A 27662-nucleotide genomic window follows, 5' to 3' on the forward strand; every position below is an offset into this window, starting at 1 on the left:
TCAGGTTTAATTAAAAAAGCACAATGATTTTAAAAATTGAACTTTTCTGAAAGTATTTGGTATATTTTGTATTTAAAACGGTTAACAGAACTGTTAGGTATATGTAATCGATAATCATAATGATGGTATATTTCCACAGACCAGCGCCGGTCACACTACACAGAATGCAATAAACAAATTTCTAATTTATTTTGCAACAAATGCAAACGTTAAAAATCTACCAGTACACAGTTGCCTGAGAACAGCAAGGATACACGCAGGACGTGTGGAAGCGGGACAAGTCAGGCGCCAGCATGTTGGTCAAGAGCTGCATCGGATTCGGGTCACTCTGGCCACTGGCCATAATGGTGGCCTTTTCCACTGCCTACAAGAACGGTAAGTGCGCAAATCCTGTCAAGCACTTGTTAATAACTAGGTGTTCCACTGCTCAGTTCGTCTGCAGGACAACATGTGCTCGGACAAACTGTTCTACACACTGGCCAAGCCGTTCCGTGGCGACCCGACTGTGCGGCTGGAGTTCGAGGACACTTCCGGAGCGATCGTAACGCAGATGTGGAACTTGACACTGCCCCACGGCCATACGGCCAACAAGATTAAGTACGATTGCCAGTTTCGGGTGGTGACCAGCGAGCGACCGCCGCGCGGCATCTACACCATAATTACGCGACTCAAGTTTCGGCGCGACCCCGTTTCCAAGGAGTGCATCGACTACATTCAGTTCAGCAGCGGCAATCGCTCGCCCAGCGAACGCATTTGCACCGACATCTCCATTGATGGCCCGGCCGGACGTCTGATCTTCGACCAGCGTGACCGCGAGGTCAACGTGCACATCTTCATCGATCGATCGCGTCATATACTGGGTGATCCACTGGAGCTGCGCATGGTGCTTACGGCACACTCCGAGTGCCAGTTCAATGGTGACTTCCTTTGCGAGCCCAACGACCAGTACTCGTGCATCTCGCGTCACTTTGTGCGGGACAATATTACCAACTGCCTGTATCCGTGCCGCGACGAGGGCACCTGCTTTCACGACGCCATTGTGCCGGAGATCGATACGGCCAATGTGGCTATATCTGCGCTAACGTCGCTCATCTTCACCATGGTGGGCGTTGGATTCTGTGTGTGGATTTGCTGGAAGTATTGGAACTGCATAACGGTCCAGCAGCGGGCGCACGAAGCCTCCGCTGCTCGCTTCAATCAGCGTCGAGTCAGAGTGAGTATAGCGTGCTTAAGGCCTGGCCTAAATTCACAACTAATGCCCAACTACATTTCCAGTCGGATGTGCCCACCATTGAGCTGCCACCATCGGTGCACTACGACGATAGCGTCCTGCACGAGGACGATACCCAGCAGCAACAGCAACCCGCCACGCCAAAGGATCTGCCGCCCAGCTATGAGTCCCTGTTCCCGGAAAGATAAAGATCCGCGACTGGTGTCGCTCCGCTTTGTGCCAGATCAGCAAGTACTTGGTATCGCACACTTGTTGTATTAGTCCTATTAGGTAATTGTATCTCGTATCTGAACCTGTCAGTAATCCATGTAAATATGTTAGGACTGATTTTATGTTTTGAGATTAGCATTAGCGATCGAACACCTTTCTCGATGTGTTCACTTTGAACCATATTTCAGAATACTCTCCCTGAGAATATCCTCAGTTTTACTGGTGTATATATTTAAGTTTTATGTTGTTTACCTCTCCGTATTATTTGAGTAATTGTAACTGTTGAAACCGCCTTTTGGCGATGCAAATTGTTTACTCACTGATGAAATCTCACTGGTATTACCATACTCAATGAAATTATATCAATTATTTACCTAAGCATCAATTATTTATAAGCAAAAGCAAAAGCCACACAGTACTAGTCTCTGTATTAGCTAGCGTAAATATTCCAAGGGCCAGCCAGGACTAGGCCGAGCATTCCACATAGTTGTACCTGTTTCTGTACTGCATAGATATGTATATGTTATGTATTTGTACGCATAGAATACCACTCGCTTGTAGATTTCTTTGTTGTGTGCTGGCCGAAAGTGTCAATTGTTCAATTTCGAGTATAAGATGTAGGCACACACGCTCACGAGATAATGTACGAACTACAGTATTTACTCCACACATGTAACTGCAATGTAACTGAAAGTTCGGAGTAGTGGTCAGTAGGTCTTAAGCCAATTAACTCATATGTATACACACGCAACTCACTCAAATACGTATATTAAATGATAAATAAACCAACTAAATCTCAGCAGAGCGTGGCGAAAGTGCGGCTGGGCTTTACCACACTCTTCGCTGAGCATGCCCAGTTGCAGGGTGGGGGTTTCATCACATGGTGACACACATCGTGAATCAGCACGTGCCTTATCCAATAACCTGTCGAACCGGCAATCCGATCCCCCGCACCATCAACTCATCTGCCCAGCAATCGGCGTTTGGTCACGACTAGAGGCACTGCGTCATTCGTGGGCTAATCAATGCTGGCCTGCTTATTGCTCCGAATTAGATTTGCCATTGTTACCAGCAACAACGTACATCATGGATGGATAGTGGTGGATGTGGCACGTGCTGGGGTCGCCTGGTCGTTGACTCGTCACAATTGACCAAACTGGTTATTGCCATCGTAGCAGCGGGACAATTTGCAGGCCAATCTGTGCCCCCGTTCAATGTCGGCCCACAATTGTCCAATTGCCTTGGAGTCGCAGTATGCTATTCAATTAGCGAATGTGCAGCCCTCTTGGCAACCGGTAGCTGCTCCACGGATACATCTCTATATATAACGCCCAGGTGCCAATTATAACACGCACACAAAAGAGCCGCTCGATGGCTGGATCGTTCGATCGATCTATTCATCAAGTTCAGGGTCGAACTCAAAACACTGCGCCGCTCATAGATTGGCCTTAATGCGTGTCAAGCACCCTGATAAGGAGTTTGACCGCTCAACCATCGATCACCTGGTGGAACCCAGAAATTTCACTCCATCTTCTTCTGACGCCTCCATTTGGTCGGAACGTGAAATTCTCACAGCGTATTAGCACCTCGGAGTGGGGCGTGTAGGTGTGAGTTCACGCCCAAAAATAACCCTAAGCAGAGCGACTTCTTTGAGCCACTTTCGCAGTGGCGCTGCCTTCTTAAGCCTTAAAAATAACCAAAGTAACTAAGGATCTGCGAACTGGGGTGTGGCTGATAACTTAACCGATATTCGGGATGTATACAAAGGTGAAAGGGGATCAATTGCTAAATTAAGCGTGCCCATAAGGCATTTACAAGGGAAATCAACCACCAAGATTGTTGATAATTTATTTATATTTCTTATCACATATTCCTTATCTGCGACACATTGTCACTTCTACAGCATTAATTATTTTACGGCTCACAGTGATATTTTGCATAAACTGCGCAGCAAGAAGATTATTTTGGAACTGCAAGATCAATATTTGGTAACTTTGGATATATGTACAGTCCAACTTCTATATGATGAAATATGCTATACACTTTTAAATGGAATGGAACTAGTATTTATTAATCATGCTTTCAAACCGCGTGGTTACGAGCCCTAAAAGTAACAAAATTATAAAAATAAGCATAAATATTTGGTTCTTTATAGGGGGTTTTGTAAGAAGTCAACGTAGCCACAGAGCCGAGATCAAACCACATTCTAACCATTCATTGGCTTTGCGGTGGCAACGGCGGCACCTCCGCCTCTTGAACGTATTGTTTGATGTTTTGGCCAGCAATTATATACGGTGCTCTAACCAGTTCCGCCAGTCGCTGGAATCACCACTACACTTTCTCGCCCGGCGGAGAGCGCGTGACTCATACGCACGGGGGGCCACACAAAGACGCACACAGCTCCGGCTCTAAAAGCTGTCGGCAAAGCGAGCGACTCGCTCAGTCTGCGACACACAGTTGAAGCTGAAAGATCGATTCCGACCCGACTCGACGATACCGGCGGTCAGTCCGCATCCAAGTCAAGTCCAAGCCCGCCTCCGTTCTCCAATTGCCCGGTGCAATTTTTAATTCTCAGTGAAGTGAACGATTTATGGAAATTCATTGATTGCAATTCAAGCCGAGAAGTGTGTGAACCAAAAGCAAACAACATTCCCAATCACCTGAGCATCAGCATCAGTAGCAGCAGCAACATCATGCAATACAGCCGGATCCAGACAATGTTGCCCATTATAATAGGTGAGTCTGGGACAGGCCTTCTCTGGATATATGCACGGATACCATACCTATGTATATACTCGTATCTATGTGCAGACAATGAGCAAGTCGCGAACAAGCATATGCTAATTATGTGAACGTGAACTTCCACAAACTCTAGCTGAGTGCAAGTGAATAAACCGTGTATAAGCCGATAGTACCGAGCATTGAGCGGTGAATGCTTGAATGGGTCTATGAAACCTCATTGCTAATCAAGCCAATCATGCCGGAGAACTAGTCATTCTAAGCTATGCTTAAAATAAAAAACAGGAAATATCACTGATTGCTTAATTCATTCTTGGCGTAAGTAGTGACGGTTTGCGTGCCATTAAAGCCTCATAAATATTATTAAACGGTCAATTATGATTAATAGGTTGCTTGATTGAGCACCTGTTTGTTAGGTTCAGTATAAAGAAACAGTTTCTTAGGTGCAACTAATGCTTCTTCAAATCATAAAATAATTTCCTTAATAGCAATTAAGCTACTTCTATATATTCCTCTCGATAGTATTATCACACGCAATTACCATTATACCACTTTACCATTATATCCCATGGCGTCTGTTTGAAGAACTTTTGGCGTCAAGACCATATCATCTTCATCCTGCGCCTCCATCCAGACATCGTAAACCAGTTAACGATGTCTTTACGATCCCGTCATCTGCCAGTCCCGTTAGATAAGATCTGATAGCCGGCGACATGTGATCATCCAGGCGAATCAAAGTAAAATCCCCCCGTTTCGTTGACATTTCACTAAAGTGGAATATGGCTTTTAAAAGGGGGGCCTGCGGTAACTGGACCTGCAATTTCCCGCAACTTATGAAAACCGGTTTAGCCAAAGCAAAGTCACTGGCAAGCCCCAAATGCTAATGATAAATGACGTTATTAGGCGGGGCAGTGTACTCTACTCTCAACTAAACCACCCAGCCACCTAATCAACCGTGCATAATGGCAACCACTCACGGAAATTCCCAAAATTCGATTTCTTAAGCTAAGAGCGCGTTCAAGGCGCGTGTAGTTCGTTTATCTGTGGCTCCGATACATTAGCCGAGCACATGGCAGGTGGCCCAAACAATACTAGCCATAGATTCCATATACCATGTACCATATCCATGTACCATGTCCAATGCTCCGTTTGCACAGGTGCCACCGCAGCAGTGAAGCGGAATTGCTGACGTTGACTCCAGCACGTTTTGCCATTAGTGGCTAATTAGAATTTAATTGCTAATATTTTGTGTGGTGGCCGCTTGTATTTCCACTTCCACATGGTTCATTTTGTTTGGCGGTTTCAATGGTGTTTGCATGCGTTCCTTTACTGCCGCCTTATCAGCATGAACTCGACACTCTATAAATAAGCGAACCCGCCCGCACAAATTATCCACTGTTTACTGGAAACTCTCCCCCAAGAATGAAAACAGCAACCAAACATGGGCTTTGGCAGTTATTTTTAGCGGCCATATATCAAGTGCCATAATCTAGTTGTTAGTGCGTACTGAAGTGGAACAGGGTTGTCCAAGTCTGCTCCTAATTACTTGGTTACAAATTCCGTTTACTCCGAAGATGTCTTGCAGTGTTATCAGCGTGAAAAATATTTGCTCTTGCCTAGCAGGAAGATTCCACATCTGTTTTCACATGACCATTGGGTCTAGATGAATCTGAAAAGTGTTATCAGAAATTAGCACAACGATTCCATTCAGCTAACTTTTTTCCAGACCGGAGTTTCCCAACGACTCTTTCGACCCCAATAAAAGAAGATCAAGTGATTTAAGTGTATTAAGTGATGCGGTGTTGCACTTCATTCACCTTTCGTCTCTATTAAGCAATTACACATTTTGGCTAGACAACGGGGCGTATGAATTATCTCATTAACAGTTGCGCAACTTTTCCTCTGTACTGGCACTTCAACAATTGCTCTTCGGATTGACCAGCTGTCTCTCGACGAGATTCGTCACATCCCCAACCTAGGTCAACGATTTCGTACGACCGAAATTTCATCAGTTGCGTGGTGAAATTGATAGCGAAATGATGGGGGTGCGCAATCAGTTAATTACAAGCAATTGACAGGCGTTGCAAAGATTTTTGATCTGAAAAAGAGATGGAGTGCCGTGTGCCCCTTTGGCCAACCATCCATTTCGATGGCAAAGAGAACGCACCTTCGATGGTGAAATATGGCCGCCGCCAAAGAAGTGTGCAAACTTGGTTGCCAACTCATCGAATGGTCTTTAAATGAGATAGCCATGTTTTTATTGGCGGAGGCTTAACTGGGTTTTATGGTGTTTGTGTTTTGATGGGTGTGTCAAAATATTTTTCAAACCGCAGCCAGGAAGACAATGTCCAAGCATTGTGGACGGGCTAACACCTACCCCCCTAGTTGTAGTGGCTGGAGATGTGCTCCATCCATATCAGGGCTAGAGATATTCCCAAAAGCCGCCTCAGACACCGGGTCGTCATCATGTGGGGCCTTATCGTTAAGTGGCTTTGGCCGTAAACCTAGTCGCCCGATTGGCTGAGATTATTTAGCGATCCATTTACGGGGGGAAACACCTTGCTGGCACTGGTTATATATTTAGATTCCTTATCAGTCGCCGATGAAGATGTTTGACTTGATCACTCCCACCTGGAGGAAGATCCATTCGTTCGCACGCCGCAAAAGGGCGATGATAAGCTATCAGTGAGCCCACCGCTCTGTCTTGATTTCCTGATACCATAATATCGCTAATACCCCTCGTTCGCTTCGTGCCCCTCCCTTCCGTCCCATTCCGATTCGATTCGATTCGATTCGATTCGGTGCGGTTTGGTTTGGTTCGGCGTGGCGGTTTTGTTTCCCTTCAGTTATCATCGCCAGCTCGTGCTGCGTACACGGCCAGTCCTATCTCTTCAGCCTGGAGAAAGTTCTCAACGAGTCCTCCCGCCAACTGCCCTACAACCTGACGAACGCCAACGGAGACACCGAGGTGGAACTGCTTAACGATACCATCTCGAACAACACGCGGATTATTGTCTACAAGAACAGTAAGTATCTGATGGATGCAAACACTTGCAACATGCAATGTGTTAATACATGAGAAGTGGCCTAATTCCAATTGTATTAGTAACTCGTTATATTCCAAAATTCCAAAACAGATAAAGTGATCCTTTGAGTATTTAATCGAGTAGAGTGGAATCACCACCGTATTTTTAGAGTCTTATCAATATTAAATAATAAACTGAAGTGATTTATTTCGATAAGGTTTTACTGCAAAACGTCACTTATTTTACGAATTTCTATGAATTACCCAGGTTCTAAAATTAATTTGAGTACAGTACAGAGTAAAAGTAACTGAGATCGGTTGAGAAGGCTGCCATAACAGCCATAAACACTTGTAGCCACCTCACCCACCGGTAATATCTCAATTTTAGCGGACCCTTGAAACCGGCAATCAAAAACAATTCCCGTCTAATTACTATATCAGCCACTGGGGTTAGCCCCTATCAGTGGGCCATTTAAGCCATTAGCGTAGTTCGATGACGCGACAGTATTGCGAATCGAGCAGTTTCGTCATAAAGTTTATGGCACAGACCCACAATTCGTGACTAGAAGCACAACACCAGCAACTGATAACCCGTAAACTTTGCTGCTGGGATGAAATTCTAGCCATTCTAGGTATTTCCATGTAGCGTCTGTGCCTTAGATGCCAATTAGAGTGGGATTTGTCTATGATTTGGCCAAAATATGAATACGAACCCTATGGTAGTCACGAGCACTAAACTAATTAATACTAAACACTTTCAGCTGTCGTCGAGTCGCCCAACGATCTTTCCCAGACGGCGATGGATGTGATCACGATTGTGTGGTATGTGGCCACGTTTCTGGCCCTGGCCGCCTTCTTCATGCTGATGGCCTGCTCGGATCGCAGATGCCGCGACATGAGGCGTCGTCCCGCCGGAGGTCAGTCCACCGAGGGTCTGAGGGCACCACCCACGCCCTCGCCATCGTACAGTGAATTTGCACCACCCAGCTACGATACGGTGATCAAGATGCAGCACGCGGCCAAGACGAGTGTCTTTGTGATACCGTTCAGCAACAAGGCCGGTGAACTGGGTGCTCCAACCTCGGGCACGCCGTCCCCAACTTCCAACCCATTGCCACCTGCAGTCACCTGCGATGTGATCATCGTCAATGAACTGGAGAAGTCCGCTGATTAACCGATAAGCCAGCCGACGGTGGATCCATGGACCTGACCTGGATCTGGGCTTCCTATTCCGACTCTGTGATATTTGCTGTTTATGGCAATGGGCCAAGTATTAGATGTCGTAAGATCCCCCCACAAAAAGACTGACAATGAAAGATATCTTTGTGCGCATATGCATTCAAATGCCAGTTCAACTGAAACTAGATGAATAAGTAATTACCTGTAATAAATCATATCGTTATCGATGGGTGATTCATCCAACGGGATGTTTGCATTTCCAAGAACTCGCCTTTCAAATTAATCAGCGGCTTATGGGGGATATTCCAAGTATCTGGCCACTTACGCTTGGCCAAAAGCTTTCGAGTAATCGGATTCCGAAGACCAAAACCTTTTTGCTTCGGTCGGGTGAAAGCTTTCTGGGGAAACGAATTCAAAACTGAATACTGATAAGCGTTCGGGGGAACTTTTCCGTTGCGGGACTTACACTTGATGCGAACGGATTGGAATTGACAAGGCCTCAAAAACTGAGCGCCCCATTCAGTGTCAGGTGATCTGGAGTTGAAGTGCCATCCGTGCGTTTATCCAAGTCAAATAGGGGGGCAAGTGAAGCAAACAAAAATAGGGCACTTCCCGTTCCCATTGCCATTTAGCTGCTGAGGGTCAGGCGTTCAGATCATTCATTGATCGAATTTCCAGTGAATTTCCATTTCTCTGCAGCCGCCGTTGTTTAGATCGGGCGAAGGTAACATCTGGCCCAAAACAGACCTGTTGTTTCTGGGGCACAGCCAGCACACCGCCAATGCGGCGTATGCGTAATATTTCAATTTTTCATCGTTTGTTTACTTGCCACACACATATTTCACACAAATTGTTTTCGAAAATTACACAAACACCGCGCCAACAAGAACTCAGCGCTGGCGTAGCCACTTGATAGCAAGATGTTTGTGCCAAACCAGATCGGATTGCAGTAAAATCACGTTACGCCCCGCTCAATGCGGTTCTTGTTCTTGCTCTGCGCCGATGGTCGCTGATTGCCGCTGGTCGCCCGAGTTGAGCGCTTGATTGTGGGTCCATTGATTGGGCGGGCGATCCCCAGTGCACCGCAAGAAACTTCAATGCTTTAACTACTAACTATTAATAGTCAATGCTATGGAGAATATGTCATTCTTATATCTTAAAGAGACAATTTACTTATATACCACATTATTATTCTTAATGCATTTCCTTTTCTGCATCATTTATGTGATAAAACTAATAATCCTGTTATTATTACTTTCTTGCAGTGTAGCAACGGCGTTTATAGATGTTAAATATTAACCACTGATAACTCCAATCTAACCATAACAACCACCATAACAAGAAGCGCGCATTTTCTCTGCGTGTACTCAAGCGCGTTGCTGATTGAGGCGGATGAAGCCGATCGGAGTTGGCCAATTTTCTAAACTCTCTCACGCTCTTCAATTGAACCGCACTTCCTCGACTTCCTCCCTTCGCTCCCGCTCTTTCTCAGCCTCGATCTTCCGCTCGCTGTGTCTCTTTCCCTTTCTCCGCGGCTAGTTGTGCAAAAACGCTCGCTCTTTCTCCCTCTCGCGCTGCTGCTCTCCTACTCTCCCACTCTGCCACTCTCCGTCGGCAAGTAATTTTTCGTTGAAAAGCCTCTGTGGCGTAATTAGCTGGGATCAGTCGAACGCAAACCGCGCCATCGAGAGGAAGTGGATTACTAGCTGCCAGAGTGAAGTGCATTGAAATTCTAGACGTATCACGCATACGCCCGGTAGTACAGCCGTTAAAACCGATTAACCGATTATGTCGCCGAGAAGGAGCTTGCTGTGCTGCCTGCTGGTGAGCAGCATCCTGTTGCTGCACCAGGCTCAGGCCAACATCGAGACAAACGAAGTGGATGACCCCAGTTGGTACAGTAAGTGTGCGATTCGGAGATCTTGCGGCCATAGCGAACACAACAACCACAACTTAATCCATTCCCAACGCAGTGCTGCAGGGTGTGCGTGTGTATCCCAATGACCGACAGTGCGTTCTGGTCGGAGGACTGTGTGTCCAGGAGGCGGACTGCATCGAACCCACCTCGAACAAGGGCTTGTGTCCCACGAGTGCCGGACAGGGCGTGGAGTGCTGCTACGAACGTGAGTAGATTGCTGGCTCTTTGCTGTGTGTACCATCCTGCTTAAAACCTGCAAAAACCAACCAAAACCACCCAAAAACCACCCAAAAACCACGCAAAAAAAAACACAAATAATATCCGAAACCCCATCAGTCCGATCAAGTTCAACGCCTGCTTCGCAAACCTAAATATCTAACCACAATCAATCGATTGGCATCGTTTACCCCCGAATATCGCCACTAACATCCAAAACCCGATCCATTCTGTGTGTCCCGTCGCCCTCAAAACGTCAAACGTCATCCCGTTCCCGTTGCAGTGCCGGTCAGACCAGCGCCCTGTGCGGAACACCTGGGACAGTGCATGGACCGATGCCACCAGAGGCTCCTGCGACCCGGTACCGATTGCGAGAATGGCCAAGTCTGCTGTGTCCTGATTTAGTTATACTTAACCACACCAACACACATACCTGTGCCGAGGAACAGCATCACCAAATCGCTCAGTTATTCATTTCAAAAAAGGCTCCAATTTGGGGTAATCATTATGACCATTCAAATACCTAATGTTTAAAATATTGGTCCACTCTTTTATTTTAAAAAAATTACTACAAATTTGAAAGCAAACAAATATTTATATTTATTATGTGTATATACAGTTTTCGCTGTATAATATTTATCAAAAAATAGGCATAACAACACTAAAATGATTTGCAAAATTGAGTGCTTAGCCTATCAAAACTAATTTGGTTGTGTTATTTCTCTGTACACACACACACACACCGTACATAAACATGTATTTATTTAACTATATGTATATTAATTATATTGTACGAATAATTTTGTATGACAACTTAAGAATCCCAAATCTCCCGACAAAGTAAAATATTTGACTGCTTCCAATAAATGCATTGTAAATATTTTCCAAAACCAATCTCTACTCACTCGAGCGGTCACGTATCTGAGGATTATGTAAGTACATATGGGCATGGTCAGCTGACCGTCCCCAGTTCTCTGATCCCCTTATCATGTGGGAGCTCAGGCGTCACGTGCCCCAAGTACAGTTGGATGATCGCAGTGCCCCAAATCGGGATTGGGGATGAAAACAATGGCCTCATCATCGGCAAACTAATTCCAGAGATGATGGGCGAGTGTGAATCACAAGATGGCAATTGAAAACAACAGCTTATCGCTCCGCCAACATTCAATGTCAAGTTCAAAACACGAATATCACTTCGTTCTATGGAACCGCCTTCTATAAATTCAGTTTCGAATATTTTCCAAACAGTTCTCAACCGAAATAAACGACCTTGCCACGCATCGCGAAGATATATTATCCACGTCCATGTGCCGCGCATGCCTTGTTTTTCTGTACTCCCCGATATCTGTTTGTATCTTTGTATCTTTCGGTTTGCATGATTTCATTGCTAATGTTTGGACGCCTATTCCACTCGGTTATTTATAGTTGGGCGGTCGCCCGCTCGACCGCCACTCGACGGGGTCACTTAAGTTTAGTTCGATTTGATTTGGCCAGCGCTCTTGAGTTGAATGAATTCGTATGCAGGGCGGCATTGAGGCGCCAACATGTGTCTATATCGCGATTGGGCGTACTGGAATGTACATACATAAGTTGCAGAAAACGTGAATGAAATGGAACTATGAGGAAAACTTTGCTAGTGCGAAGAAGCTCTTATTGATACATATATTAGTTGTTTTGAACATGAAGCATGACTACATCGACTTTTGATGGTATATTTGCATATTTCCTGCGGTTATACGAATCTTGCTTGCATGAAATTCAAAATTATAATCTTTTAGTTCCAGAAACTTCGCTCATATATTCGTATATTAGACTTTTACTATATTACAGTAGAATCTGGTTATAGTGACTTTCAAGGGACCGACGATTCTACGTCGTTATGCCCGGAAGACGCACTAACAGAAAGGAAAAGGATTTAAATTAATCAATTTAATTTAATAACATGGGTTTTACATTGGAAAAAAGCAGAAAAAATATGTACATATTTTAAAAATTTCAAGCTCACCTCTTCGAATATGAAATATAATTAGATAGCTTGTAAAGCGTGTATCTTTGAATGAATAAAGATGGCACAAGTCTCGAAGATTTTTCCATCTCGGAACATATCCTGACCTCGCATTGAGTGCATTGCATCACTCTCGCTGCATCGAATTCATTGTCATGGCACTTAACCCGCCAATGCCAGTGACAGTGAAACCATCGGCCTTGTCCGGACACTATTCGCGATCTATATCAGCATATGGAGCGGAATCAAGGCGTGTGCATTCCGGCCGGAGTGTACTATGTGCCGTACTATATACACTCGTACACATTCATATGCGGCACAATTGAGTAAATCAGCGTATATCAAAACACCGTACTGCGTCTTAGATTGCATAAGTTGTGCAGTAATTGCGGACAGAAATCGCTGCCGATTGAACCCGAACCCGAACTCGAACCCAATCCCAATCCGAAAGCCAATCCGAAACCCAATCCAAAACCCAATCCAAAACCCATGCCCAAACTCAAGCCGATGCGGTCCGATCCGATCCGATCGGTGCCGAGTCGAGTTTGTCCGTAATATTTTGTAGGTACTTTAGTTTTTTTTTCATGAGCGGCTTATCAGGGCGGCTCATCATCACCGGGCGGCACGGCATATAATAAATTATTTATGTGTTTTGTTTTTTGTGTTTTAGCGTTTTTTTCACTCTTTGCATTTGTTTACGTTTTCGATTTCATTTTTGCGAGCTAATCCCGATTATTTTCTTTTATTTGTGTCGCATTTGCGACACAGAGAAACTAATAAAACTTTGTGTGCGGCATTTTGGATGACATGGGGGCGCATGGAGGGGATTTGGGTACCGGGACAGGGGGACTGGGGATTGGGGATAAGGCTCAGATACGCTCATATTTCATGTCATAGTTCGCACTCATTTTTCACTTGACATAAAACTGCGTTGGCGTTTGCGTCTCATATCCTGCGGCCAGTGCAACGCAATTTGCATCTCCATGCCACTCCGCCACACCCGCCCGCTCCTTCGTCCTTTGCCTTTTTATATTTTGCACTTTTTTAATTTTTATTTTCGCATGTGGCTGGTAGTGTGGAGAGTATAAAAGAAAATGATTTTGTGGCATAAATTAACGCCAAGAGGCACACGGAACACTATTAAAAAATACGGATCCGCCACGGCACACACATGCCGAGCTGACTGGTTGGCTGGTTGGTTTGTTGGATGGCTGGTTGGTTGGTTGGCTGGCTGTATCCTGGATTCTGGACCTGGCCAAAAGGATGTGGCAAGTCAATGGCTTATGGAAAATCCAGGATATGCACTTCACGGCCGCGTGCACTTCGTGTTGTCGTGGGGTCGACAGAGCTCCTCATGCAATTAATCCTTTTTTCTCCTGGCTCGCAGCTCATCCTTTGCCAGCAAAATGACTTTTTAAGTTAATTTCTTATGCGCTGAGAATCTTTACTTCATCGCAATAAAATGTATGAGGGGTTCAATTTGCAGCTGTATGAAACTGTACCGTCCAAATAATCCATCATTTAATATAACCGAAATAATGGCCATCCCATTGTGATGGAAGCTGCTTTTCGAGCAGCTGTTGGCCATAAATTTCAATTATTTTGTTAGCTCTGTTTTTTTTTTTGGGCTAGTATTTAAACTCGTTTTTGTCCAGGATCAACAGGTTAAGCTCTGCGTTGTTTGCTGCCAAATATTTGGGTTAGGTAAACCCGGTTTTATGGTCCGCACAATGTCAACACGACATCATATTTTCCTTAACCACACACAAACAGTGATTTCGAAAAGTATAGCTCAAAAATAGAACATTAAGTACCAGAAAATACATTAAAATAACTTCAGGAGTACTGATTATAGATAAGCTGGTAAGCAATGCCACATATCAGCTAAGGAACTTATAACAACAAGTTTATATAAATGTTGCTTGTAATCCGGAACTTGCTCTCTTTCTGATTTTTATTATTCATATAATAGTTTAAAGTTAAATAGTTTTAAGTGTGCTTGGTCATGGGACTAAACTTTTAAGAGGCACATTGTGACAAAACTCCATGGTGGCCTCTCGACCATCTTACGAATTTGAAATTTTGATGCAAATTGATGTGCAAATGGCATAAAATGAAATTACTCAAAATCCTTTGACAAATATGAAAGAGTTAGGGGGTAACTACCCCTCCACTTTCCTTCACCCCCTGCCACCTGAACAACAAGCCCCCTTTGCGGATAATACCATTAAAAGCGAGTAAATGAAAGTGAAATTGGAAATGTTTCCATAAGCCGGAGAGGCAAGGATTTTTCCGGAGATGTCGTTTCCACCTTTTGATGTATGCAAGATATACAAATGCCATATTCATGCGTACATGGTTACATGGATAGATGGATAGATGGTTAGAGTGGGGTTTATGAGTTAACCCCTTAGAAATTCCCGCACAATTAGCTACACATTTTTTTTTTTGGGTTGTATTGTAGCCACACCGAAGTGCTGGCCCCTGGGGCAGAATCTTCATTTTTTGTAACGGGATTAGCCGCAATTTCTTTAATTAAAATTTCCATCACTCGTGTGGCACGGGTGGAAGTGGAGTTTCTAAGCTGGCTGTGGGGAAAAAGGATTGTAAATTACGCTGTCAGTCAGTCACTCAGTCTGTCAACAACAATTAAAACGGGAAGCAACAGCAACAAATTAAAAATTCATCTTCCGCAGGATTCGCAGGAACTCATCCATGTCTTACATCTTTTCCCATTCGCATCCCCACCCGGGGTTACTTGATGTGGCCTTTTTTTTTTTTAATTTGATTGGCACGGCGTTTCCGGTTTTTCTTTGCTCACCACCTCGCTCCTTGATTAGCTCACTGAATGTGAAAACGGAGTGGGCTGATGATTTCTTTTCTTTTTTTTCATTTTCGGATATTTGCTCTATTTGGTATGATTTGATATGGCTTGAGTACCCTTTTTGGCTCCTTTTTAATTGAAACCTAATTTTCTGGACTTTTCTCATTATCTGCGAAATAAAAAGGAAAATGCCGCAGGTGGGCGAAGTTTTCCATTGCCCAAAATGTACACACCCCCCCCTCCACCCATTTCTTGGCTTTATGGCGGTATATCATATCATGGCTGACTTCTTTTCAAACATCGCGAGCTCGGAGCCCGACTGCGACTTGGGCAACTTTTTGACTTTTGTTGTGTGCAAATAATTTGCAGCTCGTTCGCTGGCGTCATTAACAATGTAGGGGGAAATGGCAGAAAGTTTTATCTAATTAATGAAACTTCAACGCAACGTCAGCAGTCAGCAGTCAGAGTACCGAATGCCTGGAAATCCGCCTTGATGTCGTATTGTTGACAGTGACGATGCTGCTCTGCTATAACTGCTATAACTGCTATAACCGGGATAACTGGGCGGGGCAACGTGGCGTATGATTGCTTTTGTGTAAACAAGCGCGCATAGCCATACGTACATACATATGTATATACATACGTACATACATATAGAATGTATATCTATGTCGCATTCTCGCTTTTCATTCTGCCATCGCCATTTTTCATTTTTTGTGCGCCTCTTTATCCGTCAAAAGTTTTTTAATTAGCAACAAAAAGTAAAGGGTTAAATATCGCGTCGAAAAGTTTCGGCAAGCTAACAATTAAGTTTCGGCAATGCCGCTGACACGCCCCCTTCCCGCACAGCACGCCCCTAGAAAAGGGGCGAAGGCGCGAGTGCAGATTATAAGTATTAAGCAACACTTACTCGCAATTAAGTTTTGCTCCTGCCAGCGCCGCGTCCTTCTTTGTTGACTTTTTTCCGGGCTGTAATTACGCGTAATCGCAAAATTAATTCCTGCACATGACTGCACCGCTCGTCGGACAGCAGAGGATGGGGGCATCCTTTCCAGCTATCTCCTTCACCTCCTTCTCCTCATCCTCCACCTCCTTTCCGGCTGAAACTGAATAACGCTTCGGATGCTACGGATGCTGCGGATTGAGGATTCCGCTCTGGCAATAACCCGCAGCCAGGCCAAGAACATGACCGCTCCCCAGCTGGAAATGCATTAAGCAGCGGGTGGCATAGAAATCTGTGTAATATTCATGAGATTTGTTTTACGATGTGCTAACAATGCGTAAATGTACCACTACAATTGCCACAACAAGCAGCTCCCAGTTAAGTGGAGCACCTTGCCAACTTTCCTCCATTTTCCGCCATTTCACCCACGACGACTGCAATAGCCGCTAAGGATTTTTTCGGTTTCCTTGCTTCCTTTGTGCTTCTCCAAATATCCTTTCTCGGGGTAAGACCCTGTAAGGAAGCGTTACACCACAAAATTTTAAATTTTTTAATCTGCTACATTATTACCATTAATTCACTATAATTACTGTATAACAAGACAGTTTATTATAAGTAAACTTACTAGAAACTTTCGCTTTGATTGCCTGGTAATATTTGCATTTCATCGAGATAAAACTTTCCTATCGGAATACGTTCAAGTCCGTAAGGTATTCCGCATTCGTTTTGAACTCAACAATGTTTTTCTTTCCCATTTTTCCACTCACCTATTCTCCCACCAATTCCCTGAACTTTTTCTTTGGCCGGGCAATTTTTCACTTTCGCAAGATGGCAGCGCATTTTAATGAGCCACCGGACGAGCGGTCAACCACGCGGGCAATCCTGGCAAGTCCTGCGAAGTAGCAGGAGGAGCTGGAGGAGCAAGAGACAGTTATCCTGGCTGGCTGGGAAATTTGTGTTGCATTTGCATTTTCATTGGCGCGATATGTTAATGACTTGCTTACTTTTGTGCCATCCGCGGCCATCTAGATAGTGTTCGAAACTGGAAACCGCTGCAAGTGTTTGGCTCATCCTGCGGAATTACTTAGGGATTTGTTGTGCGATTGCGATTAGAGAGAAGAATCTGTCTGTATAATCTCCAAAGTCATTTATCATGGTTGCGCATTGTTAAAGCTGTAATTTAAACTCATTTTGATTTAGCTCTATCGAAATCCAATTGAGCTGCGGAATTTTGCCATTTGCAATGACCCCTTTGACTTGGATCATAATCTAATTTGTGTATTTTGTTTAACGCTTCGATAAATAATTGTAGAAAAATGGCATTTACATAACTGTGGATAATTTTGTGAAATAATATCGCAAGTGAATGCAAAAACGAGAAACACGAGTGCAGTCGTTTTTTTGTATTTATTTACATTGCACTTTTGTTGGATTTGCATTTGCATTTGTGTTTGTGTTTGATTAAATAAAGTTTTCGATTTGGCCCGAATTATACGTGGCACAGCCAATGTTAAATGAAGAGAAAAATTGCATTTAAAAGCCAAAAATTGGCAAAAGTCATTTCGACATTTTAACATTTTCCCAACGAAACCAACTCAATTCGACGTAATGTCTGTTTCTCTGTGCCTGCTTGCATGTGTGTGTGTGTGTGCGAGTGTGCGAGTGTGTGGGAAAAACATTAAAATAATTGTTTTAAAATCCTTTTGTCAGAAAGCAAAGTAAATTATAAACACACATGCAGAGCGGAGCCAGACGGACAGACGGATAGAGACAGCCTGGGAGACAGGATAACATTTGCACATCACAAGTCATTGGATCAGGACTTCACTGAGCCATTAAAAAGGATATCATGTGTGTGAGTGCGTGTCTACTTGTGTGCGAGGACAACTGCAAAAACATGGCAAAAAAATGGAATTTAAAGAAAATGACTGAAGACATTGTATATTTCCAAAAGGCAAAACTAGTGGTGCGGAAAAAGTTAACTCCAATAAGGACTAAGCGGCGGCTTAGGAACACAAGGAAAAATATTTGAACAATACATGATTTTTGAAAATGTTCCTTATTCGTTCGGTATCTAACCATACCTTATGAAGGACTTGAAGGCCAAAATAATTGCGTAAGTCTTACATGTCTGTGAGTAAACTACCGCACTGCCAGGTGTCCAATTGAAATTGATATTTTGTTTCGTATGTGTCGAAGGGATATAGATTCGAATATCTCGGCTATTTTCGTTGCTGCCAAAGTGCAGCAGTTGCATAGTGCATGGCATAGCAGTTGCAAGCAGAGCGAGGCTTGTTGCAACATGCATTTTCCATAAATCGAACCAGCAAAACGTTTCAATTCCCCCATTTTATTCATTGAAAGCCCATTTCTTTCTTTGTCAGATGAAATTCTTTTATTTTCTGGGAATATTTACACGAGTGGCATGTTGGGGGCGATTGGGGGAGCGGTGGCAGTGGTAAGATGAAGTTGCCACCGGAAACGGAGTCAGAGCTCATTTCATCGGACTGGGACTCACCTTTGCCAGTTGCTCAATACAATTGTACAATATTTATTTAATGTAAATGAGAAACGGAGCCCAGGCCACATGAGTCCGGGTGGCGGAGCGGCAGGTCCTTTGCTGCAGCAGGACCTCAGCTAGCAGTCCCCAATGTCGATTGGTTCTGCCTCCTGCTCCTTTTCTCCGCCGCACTCGTCCTCCTCCTCTCGCCTGTGTGTGTGGGGCAATGCATTGGAGCAAATTAAAATTGGAAATTAAATGTTTACGAAGCACAAAAATTGTTACGGAAAGTAATTGCTTTTACAACTTTCCAGAAATTGAGTGGGACTGCAAGTAAATTGCGCTGTGCCCAGGCTCTCTATGCATACAGCATGCCAAACTTAGACCAGGAAATGACAAAGACGACGCACATCATCCAGTGACTGAAGAGCCATCGAAATAGTATAAATTGGATTACTTGTTTGAGTTTGAGTCGAAACATTGATGGGTGCAACTAAGACTTCTTATTTGCCGTTCGCCAGGTTGAGAGCCTTGGCAGCTGCCAATCTGGGGGCAGCTCTTCAATGCAACAAGTCATTATGCTGCATTCAGCACACGGAATGCAGGATCCCATGCAGATGATGCAATGATATGGGGATATGGGAGTTTAGCTGTAAGTCTGTTGGCTTGGTTTTGCATTTCTGCCGCAGGATTCATTGTAATGGGCAGGTGCGACTACGGTTTAGAGGTTCCTCTTCCTGTTCCATTGCTGTTTTCCGTTTCTATTTTTTGCTTCTTTTAATTTCCTCTCCGTTGTGTTGCCAACTCCGACTCCTTTGCCGCACGATGCTGGACCAGCTGGAGCTGCTGCCTGGTAGCTAGTAGCTGGTCCAATCCAATCCAGGCCAGACATGCAGTTCACGTTCGCATTTCTTTTGCAGAAATAACAAGGATGGCCCAAAAGCAGGCCAACCTAAGTGTGTGATGGTGTGGGTATGTGTGTTTGTGGGACTAGGAGGTTAGAAGCATAGCGCCGATGGCCACTTCCGACCACCGTCATCGTCATCTTCATCGCCACCGTCTCGCACCGGATTTCAGGGAATGCCATGGCCACGGCCGCATCCTGATGAAGCCAAACAAGCTCTCCGCTCCAGCAGCTCAATTTGAAAGACAAGCGGCTTGGGCCCGCAGGATTCCAGCTTGTTTCCGGTTATTGCCACGACCGGAATGACAATAATTTCGGCGATCCCTCAGCAAATAATCCGATTCCCCGATACTTTCAGCCAGTTCCAAACTAAAAAGCGATTTCCGTCTTATTATGGTGTGCGTAAAAAACGCATCGCACACCGGCAATAAATGCCATTAAAATGTACATTATAATTTCAATGTTTACTTGTTTTCTTTTTCGCAGGCAGCCAAAACTAATTAATATTAAAATAGCAGGATCATAAAGTGATTTTGTTTTCATTGAACGACGACAACGGCCCATACATACATATTTATATTCATTTTGAGCCTAAAATTATGCAGCGGATTTTTCACGTTTAATAAAGCATACGCAGCCCGCGGCTAACTATTAATTAACATGTTAATTACAATTTTTCATTGGCATAAATGCAAAAATGCAATTTGTAAAATGTCGCCAATTTTAATTTTATGCACAACACTTCCACTACCAGTACCACTAACACTACTACTACAACTACAGGAAATACATATGGCTGAGCGCCATTGAAGTGGGCGGCAAAGGCGAAAAGTGGGCGTACTTCTAATCGAAAAACCCGCTCAGGTGTATTATGCATGGGTGGGTGCAAAATATTGTGCAATGGCTGGAAAAAACCATTAATATTCTTATTTGCTTAGCCGATGATGGCGAAATTGCTGGGCACTGCGGCCCCGATTTTCCGCCAGTTTCCACTTTCCCGTTGCCCGTTGCCCGTTTCCCGTTTCACCCTCTAAACCAACACCTGATATATTTTGCTCCACATTTTGATTGGCAATCTAAAATGCACCGGCATTGAGTTATATGTATGTACATATACATTTATAGAATGCGGCAGGGGGCACTAACCTACCTACCTTTGTGTGTGCGGCAAGCTTGTTAAGTTTTATTTAAATTCGAACTGCATTTTACCGACCGCGAATTTGGGGTGCAACAGCGGGGGAACGGTTCAGGGGATAAGGGGTCGGTGTCGGGGGGCGTGGCGGCTGTCCTCGCTGCCGCCTCGAGCGCCGTTGTCCCGCTGTGATTGTCAAAGGATGCGGCCAGGAAAATAATTAAAAATTCCATTTAAATGCAGATTAGCTCCGCAAAATGTGAGACTACAGAATTATATAGAATTTCACCTCGCCCACTCCGCCATACCCCTCACCACCAAAAATCCCACGCGAACCAATATCTATACATAGATACATACATATATGTGTGCTCATGCTTAGGCGACGGCTTTAATGGTAATTGTATTGCTTTTGAAAACAGAATGCCGCCTAAAAATATGCAAATCGCTGAGCAGCAGTTTTATAAATGCAAGCGGCGAACGTGAAGCGGAAAAGTCTTTCCATATGCATGCTCAGACTCAGGAATCTGGTTGCATTCGGCTCTAGGTGTGGCAATTATTCATAGGGCCCTGTAATAAAATCAAAATAAATTTCTATAACAATTGCATTAAATATTGAAGCTGTTTGTTGAGCGTTTGTTTTTTCGCAGAGCGATACAAATAGTTGTGCACTTTCTAAGCTTTATTTGCATTGAGCATATTTGATTGGATTGATGTACACTGAGAATTCAGCTTAAAGTCATTTTTTACATTGGCTCACCTTGCCATGAAAAGCGCGACATGAAAAACAAATTCGCAATCCAGTTTTTTCTGGCGCGGCCTCATCTTTATTGGCAATTGCATTGTTTCGGTTACATTACTCATACGCCCCGTTGGCACTGCTCTTTTTGCTCTTTATTGAGCCCTCTACGATATGGCTTTTGTCAATCAGTGTAACGGCATTTAAATATACAATATATATATGTAGATATGGCGATATGTTGGTCCTCGTCGTTTGCCAGTTGCCGCATTTCATGCATTTTTATGTGTGACAAAAGTGAGCAGTGAAATATAAAAAATCGAAATTGTACCATTGGGACGCGAATGTAATGGCTACGGTTACCATTTCGCATCAGACAGCGGCACAAGTCATCAGTTTTTATGCCCTTGCAGCTGCCGCCGCCGCCGCAGTTGCAGTTGCATCGCATTCGGCAACAGGACCCACAACCCCGGTGCATGCATCAATCTGCTGCCTGGCCGCCCGATTGCGAGTGCAATTGTCAAAATGTAAATGCAGCCAAAAAGTTAATAATCATGCCGAAGGGGGCCATCTTAAATGCAGCACGTTTTCAGACATTTTACATTCTGGCCTTTTATGTTTCCTACCAGCTGGATTTGGCTGCATATACAAAAGTAAATCATTCAATATTATATCAATAGAGTGGATAGATTACAAGTATTATTTGTTAAATTTGAAATATTTTTGAAACTGAATTTATATTGCAATCTTCTTTGAAAATTGTATATCCAAGTATTATAAATTGTATTCAGCTATCTGTGCAGCCCATCACAAAATTGGAACATGTTGTTGATCCATCACCTAATCGAAATATATTGTTTTACGAGCGGCGCATTACTCGTGTCCAGTTATTACCGCCAAAAGCTTGCTGATGAAATCAAAATATGGGAGAAGTATTTTCATAACCATCGCCCAGACCGCATACACTGGCAAAATCGGGGGTTGGTGAAGGGTGGAAGGGAACTGGAACTGGAACTTTACAGCTCGTTTTTGAGGTACGCAACGATGTCCTGCGGCGGCCTTTTGGGCCCTCCAATGAACATGAACATTTGAAACGAATTTGGTTCGCTTTCCTCTTTTTTATGCTTTATTTTTTTTGCCCTTTTCATTGGTATAAATTTCATTTTTGGTATGTTTAGAACGGCCAGCGGCATATTTTATGTACAAGTTCAACACTCCAAGGATGCGTGTGAGTATGTGTGTGTGTGATGGTGTGTGTGTGTGTGGATGCGTGTGTGCGTTATCGCACTGCATTTATGTATGTGGACGAATGCCTTCCACGTGGGTTACTTAATATACAAAGGCCTTTAATTTCGTCTAAAGCTAAATAAACTTTATACCCTTTGGTATCTGCCACACATCCATCCGCATGTGTATATGTATGTGTGTATGTGTATGTATTACGTATACACCTGCGGTCATGCCGCCACCAAAGGACCTTCTCCATTATCCATTCTCCGTGTGTGTTTGATGTTTGGGCTGCGTTCTTTGGCGCTCTCTCGCTGTTTTGACTGTGTCTGTGTCGTTCTGGTTGTTGTTGCTGCAATGTCCTTGGGCGCATATTTGCATGTTTTATTGTATCTGCTGTTCTCCCAGTTTAGGCCACGCCCCCCTCCTCATCTACACCCACTTCGCCGGGGGCACAATCCACCGGCCTCAGTACGCATGTACCTATGTTTTTAATTCTTTACATCGATATTTCGCCGCTGGCAAGTCAAAAACGCGAGCCGCTGCCAAAGGTTGATTGCGGCGCCGAGAAGGGGGGTGGGTGTAACCTAACCCCTACCCTCAGACACACACACACACACAAGTTGACCAGGGAAAGTTGGACAGCAGCGCGTTGGAGGCAATTTCCCTCAAAATATGCATGATATGTGTGCTACACCTTTTGTTATGCATTTGTTTTGATGTCAAAATCTAACCGCTGCCGCCGGGCATTTGCCACATTATTTGCGTTGTTTAAAGAGCCAGGTCGAATGAAACAGGAAATGGCAGTGGAGGGGGATGGGGGTGTGCCATTAAAGTCCAATAGTAAGTGCTAATTAAAAGAGTGCTGCATACTCTTAGGCGCATGGTGAGTTGGGTGCAGCAAGGACTTTTCTTCAGCAGCTCACATATTTACACGCTAGTTTTCCATTACCGGGTCGGGATGTCTTGCAGTCGCAGTGCGATTTTTAATTTGCGTTATACGAGGAGTTTCCTTTTGCCTGGCCCGCGGCTCACGTGTGGAAATGCGGCGGCGGCGGTGGTGGTGGAAAGCAGTAGCGGAAAAGGACAGGCTCAGAGGATGAGAAGGGGATAAGGATAAGGAAGGAGCAGGTGCAGCATGTGCAGCAGGGCCGTTGAGCAGCGTAGCGTGACATCGCAGGAGCAGCAAATGTCACGCTTCACTCATTTCCGTCCCATGATGTCGACGTCGTAGTCATCATCATTATCACCATCACCATCACCATCATCATCATCGTCATCATCGTCGCCATCGCCATCGTCGGTGGCTGCTGATGAAGCTCAATGGTTAGTGGCAGTCAACCAGGAGTTTACCCCAACCGCCAGCCTTTCCTGCTGCATTGGCGAAAGAAAAGCACATGACAATATTGGAAGGTGGGCTACACTGAGCAAAACTACAATACTCTCCTACAATGTCACATTGAAAAAGTCCTGTTGCAACGTATACAAAGAGTGGCGATAATATTTTGTGCTTGTAATATCACAATAAGACATTTTATCGTACCTTAAATTAAATATTCCGTTCTCTAGATTTTACATAAATCCTTGGCAGCGCAGTAGCTATTTTTTGGCTCAGTGCAAGAAGGCGGGTGAGTGGATGAATCGGAAACTGGTGGGTGGGCACGGGTGTTAGTAGTGGCGCCCCCTCCCCGGCGCTGTCCTCGTTCACGTTGCGGTTGTGGGTAGGCAACCTCTCAGCCGGAAGCACTTGAGAACTTGCAATGGCCAGCGGGCATTTGGTGCGGTTTCGTGCGTCGTTGCCCCCGTTCTACGATCCCCGTTTCCCTTCCCCACCCCCCTACCCTCTATCGCAGCATCCTTGACGCCGAGTTCGCGAACTGAAAATTCCCTTCGTTTTCATTATGTTGCGGCCATGTTGTCCTTGCCTCGGCCTCGGCCTGGTCTCCCGGCCTGCTCCTGGCTCCTGGCTCCGCCATCTCCTCCATCTCCCCCATCTGCCCCATCCTTCTCCTCCTCCTCCATCTCCTCTTGCCGATGCCGCTGCCGCTGCGGCTGCTCCTCCATCATGGTTCTTTTCAGAGACCACGCCATCATTATTATGAACACCGTTATGCCCGCTGGCCTTATATTCCAATTTGTTGTTGTTGCCGCCGCTCTTATTTCTCCATCGCCAGCGGTACTCGCCTTTGTTGTTGCTCCTCTTGGTGTTCTTATATGACCGCCAAGTCTCTCTGCTTCCCTGCATACCCATCACTTTGGCTCGTGGTCAAGGGTATGCTGGATCACATAAGGGTCAAAGCATACAGATTCTTAACATCGCAGTACTCAATAGAGCAGTATATATACAATATTTTGAATTAATAATAATATTAGAATCAAAAACAACAATACGAGTATTATAAACCTAATTGATAGTTTTGAATCAAACTACCATACGCACTCATTCATGTTAGTACACTTAAAGATTAATGTTGCTTCTTTACTCCTGGGTATCTGTTAGTCGCATACCCAGCCAGTCCATGTTACTTCACTTGTTCCCTTATTTTCGTTTATTGTGCAACATTTTGCCGCACTGCAATTGCATTCGCGTTGACAAAAGTCCTGATGCCTTCGCAACGTGTGCCATTTGTGAGTAATAAGAAGCGAATAGATGACTGCAGGGTCTTGGCAGTTCACTTACCTGTTGTGTGGCTGCTGCAGATTGGCCCTGCTGTTGCATTGCGATTGCTAATAAATTTGGATGCTAGATTTGGATGGCAAAATGCATATGCAAATAAATAGCTAGGCCAAAACTAACTGGCCGTGGACGCCTGCGAGCGCTGTGAAACAACAGCAATAATAACAATAATCGTGCCACATTTAGATAGCGCACACAGAGAAAAACGCTCTCAGCCAATTGAAGAGTTTAAACATTGGGCCAAGTATGAAATTTGTTTGCCCATCTCCCCCGGATTCCCCGCATCCCCCGTATCCTTCATTCAGCTCCCCCGTTCTACCTCGCACCCACCCGAAATGTTAAGTTGCCGCAGTCGGCTGCTTATCTCTGTTGCTGCTTGCAACATTCGCTGGGGGCCATTTTTACTTTTTGGCTTTTCGATACGAGAGCCGCTCCACTGTTCCACCGCCTCCCGCGCGCCACGCCCCGTCTTTATTGGTAGGACCACGAGCTGCTGCCCAAATGCAGTTGGCCTCCTGGGCGTGTGGGAGCGTGTGGGCGCCAGGAATGCGATCGTGAGTGGCTTGAGAAACGAATCGTATCCCTTTAAAATGATGAGCTCAAATGCAAACATGGAACACAAACGAGTACATTATACACGACTTTATTATGTAATTGCAATTTAAAGGAATTAGTTGGTTACACTAGTTGATTGTGAAGTTGACTCCCGCAAATGGTGGTCTTGCGATGAATACATATTGCTTTTGGAAATGGCATTTACAATCCAATCCATATAGTGCTCGACATTTGTGTAAACGCCGACTCCACTGCAAGATCGAGATCCAAAGCTAACCATGCCGACCAGGAAAGTCCGAGATTTTCTATTCCCATGTTCCCTACCATCCATATGAGACTTTGCGGTCAACGGGCCTCCAGAATCCCCAAAACAAGTGTCTCTGTGTAAACCGCCAACGCATAACTGGGATGCATCGAGTTTAATCCTAAACAGGCCCGTGCAAGACCTTCTATCGAGCTTCATCAGAGTGACTTTTTGTAGAATGTTGCTTCTTTCGGTGAAATATGTTCCGCCCCAACCGGTGGCAGTGAGGTATCGAGCAGTACGTCCCACTCGACGATCAACGGACAGGCAAATCGGCCTGACATGGTCTGCAAAAAGATTGTTTTGGTTGTGATGGTCATACTGGAACTCATACCATGTAGTTACCTGAGATCAACACCTTCCTTGCCAACCGAATAAGACCAATGTCATATTTTTTGTCTACGCTAGTCATATTGAATTCATCATGAATAAACCGGGAATCGACGTCAATCACTTGGCGACTGGAAATGCAATCCGCAGTAGTGCAGTTTCTGTTGTATTCGCCCAAGACCACTTGTCTAAAAAATAACTATTTTACTTAAAAATTCCAAAAACTGTTAAGAACATACTTGGGCGGCGACATTAGGCAACTCGCAGAAGTCAGTACAAAAACTGCAAAAACACTAAGAGTATGGATGAAGCGGAAGGGAACACTTGCGATAGGACTACATACGACGGGTGATGAGCGAACCGCCACAGATGAAATCTCCGAATTGACCGAGCACCAAGACCATCCAGGGATTGGCGAACCTGTTGGCATCTTCACCCCCAACTACCCGCCGAACTCTCGATGGGTGCTTGGCGGTGCCGCAATCCTCCGTTAGCAGGATGCTGGATCCGTTCCTTGCCCCAAGAACTAAACACGCTAGTAGCGCTATTTCAGCAGTGAAGATCTTCATGTTTCAAAGAACACTGATTTAATTGCCCATACTCGAGGCTTTTATATATGTATACATATATAAGCGATAAGAATTTGACATAATATTAGTCATTCTTTTTTTTATGACCTTTTGGAGCTTTTGTTCTGATGACAAACTTTAATATAAGAAGGAAAATGTTATGTTACATTATATCATGATAATTATTACTTAATTTGTGACTCATAAGTGTGATTTAATATTAAAGTACAAGAACAAATGTACTGAAAACTTTTTTATGCATTTATTAGTAATAATTAAACCTTGTAGAAAGTAGTACTGCACATAAGTGGGCAGATCTCGAGAGTTCGATCCAGAAAAGCCTTAGTTTGAAATAATATCAGGCCGGTTTAAAGGTGCTTAGGTTCGTGTCACTTTTCCACTGCTGCTCGTGTGCTAAGTTGGCCGTTAATATCT

General features: G+C 44.4%; 4 protein-coding genes across 6 annotated transcripts; 3 read left to right on the forward strand and 1 right to left on the reverse strand.

Annotated features, from left to right (window-relative positions):
- Positions 1–114: 114 nt before the first annotated feature.
- On the forward strand, positions 115–7144 carry LOC120444564. Of its 2 annotated transcripts, XR_005615678.2 has the most exons (4): positions 115–375; positions 432–1213; positions 1276–1501; positions 7027–7144. XR_005615678.2 is itself a non-coding variant. In XM_039624320.2 (3 exons), exons 1-3 carry the CDS (start codon positions 294–296, stop codon positions 1417–1419), a joined length of 1008 nt encoding a protein of 335 aa, XP_039480254.1. In that variant the 5' UTR covers positions 115–293; the 3' UTR covers positions 1420–2240. The 2 variants fall into 2 exon arrangements, 1 of the variants encoding a protein (XP_039480254.1); XM_039624320.2 differs by lacking the exon at positions 7027–7144 and having other exon boundaries at positions 1276–2240.
- LOC120444565 lies at positions 3860–8650 on the forward strand. The gene is made up of 3 exons (XM_039624321.2): positions 3860–4177; positions 7027–7206; positions 7967–8650. Exons 1-3 carry the CDS (start codon positions 4135–4137, stop codon positions 8377–8379), a joined length of 636 nt encoding a protein of 211 aa, XP_039480255.1. The 5' UTR covers positions 3860–4134; the 3' UTR covers positions 8380–8650.
- A 1386-nt stretch (positions 8651–10036) lies between these two features.
- LOC120444566 (U-scoloptoxin(19)-Tl1a) lies at positions 10037–11408 on the forward strand. Of its 2 annotated transcripts, none has more exons than XM_039624324.2 (3): positions 10037–10284; positions 10358–10507; positions 10639–11408. In XM_039624324.2, the coding sequence occupies exons 1-3, from the start codon at positions 10173–10175 to the stop codon at positions 10671–10673; spliced, it is 297 nt and encodes a 98-aa protein (XP_039480258.1). In that variant the 5' UTR covers positions 10037–10172; the 3' UTR covers positions 10674–11408. The 2 variants fall into 2 exon arrangements, with proteins under 2 accessions (XP_039480258.1, XP_039480256.1); XM_039624322.2 differs by having other exon boundaries at positions 10039–10284; positions 10802–11408.
- Positions 11409–26126: 14718 nt separating this feature from the next.
- On the reverse strand, positions 26127–27227 carry LOC120445933 (CLIP domain-containing serine protease B15). The gene is made up of 4 exons (XM_039626597.1): positions 27002–27227; positions 26898–26940; positions 26674–26846; positions 26127–26615 (listed from the first exon to the last, which is right to left on the reverse strand). The coding sequence occupies exons 1-4, from the start codon at positions 27225–27227 to the stop codon at positions 26140–26142; spliced, it is 918 nt and encodes a 305-aa protein (XP_039482531.1). The 3' UTR covers positions 26127–26139.
- Between the last annotated feature and the right edge of the window lie 435 nt (positions 27228–27662).

This window comes from Drosophila santomea, chromosome 2R (assembly GCF_016746245.2).
Source record: "Drosophila santomea strain STO CAGO 1482 chromosome 2R, Prin_Dsan_1.1, whole genome shotgun sequence".
In the NCBI taxonomy this organism is placed as follows: domain Eukaryota; kingdom Metazoa; phylum Arthropoda; class Insecta; order Diptera; family Drosophilidae; genus Drosophila; species Drosophila santomea.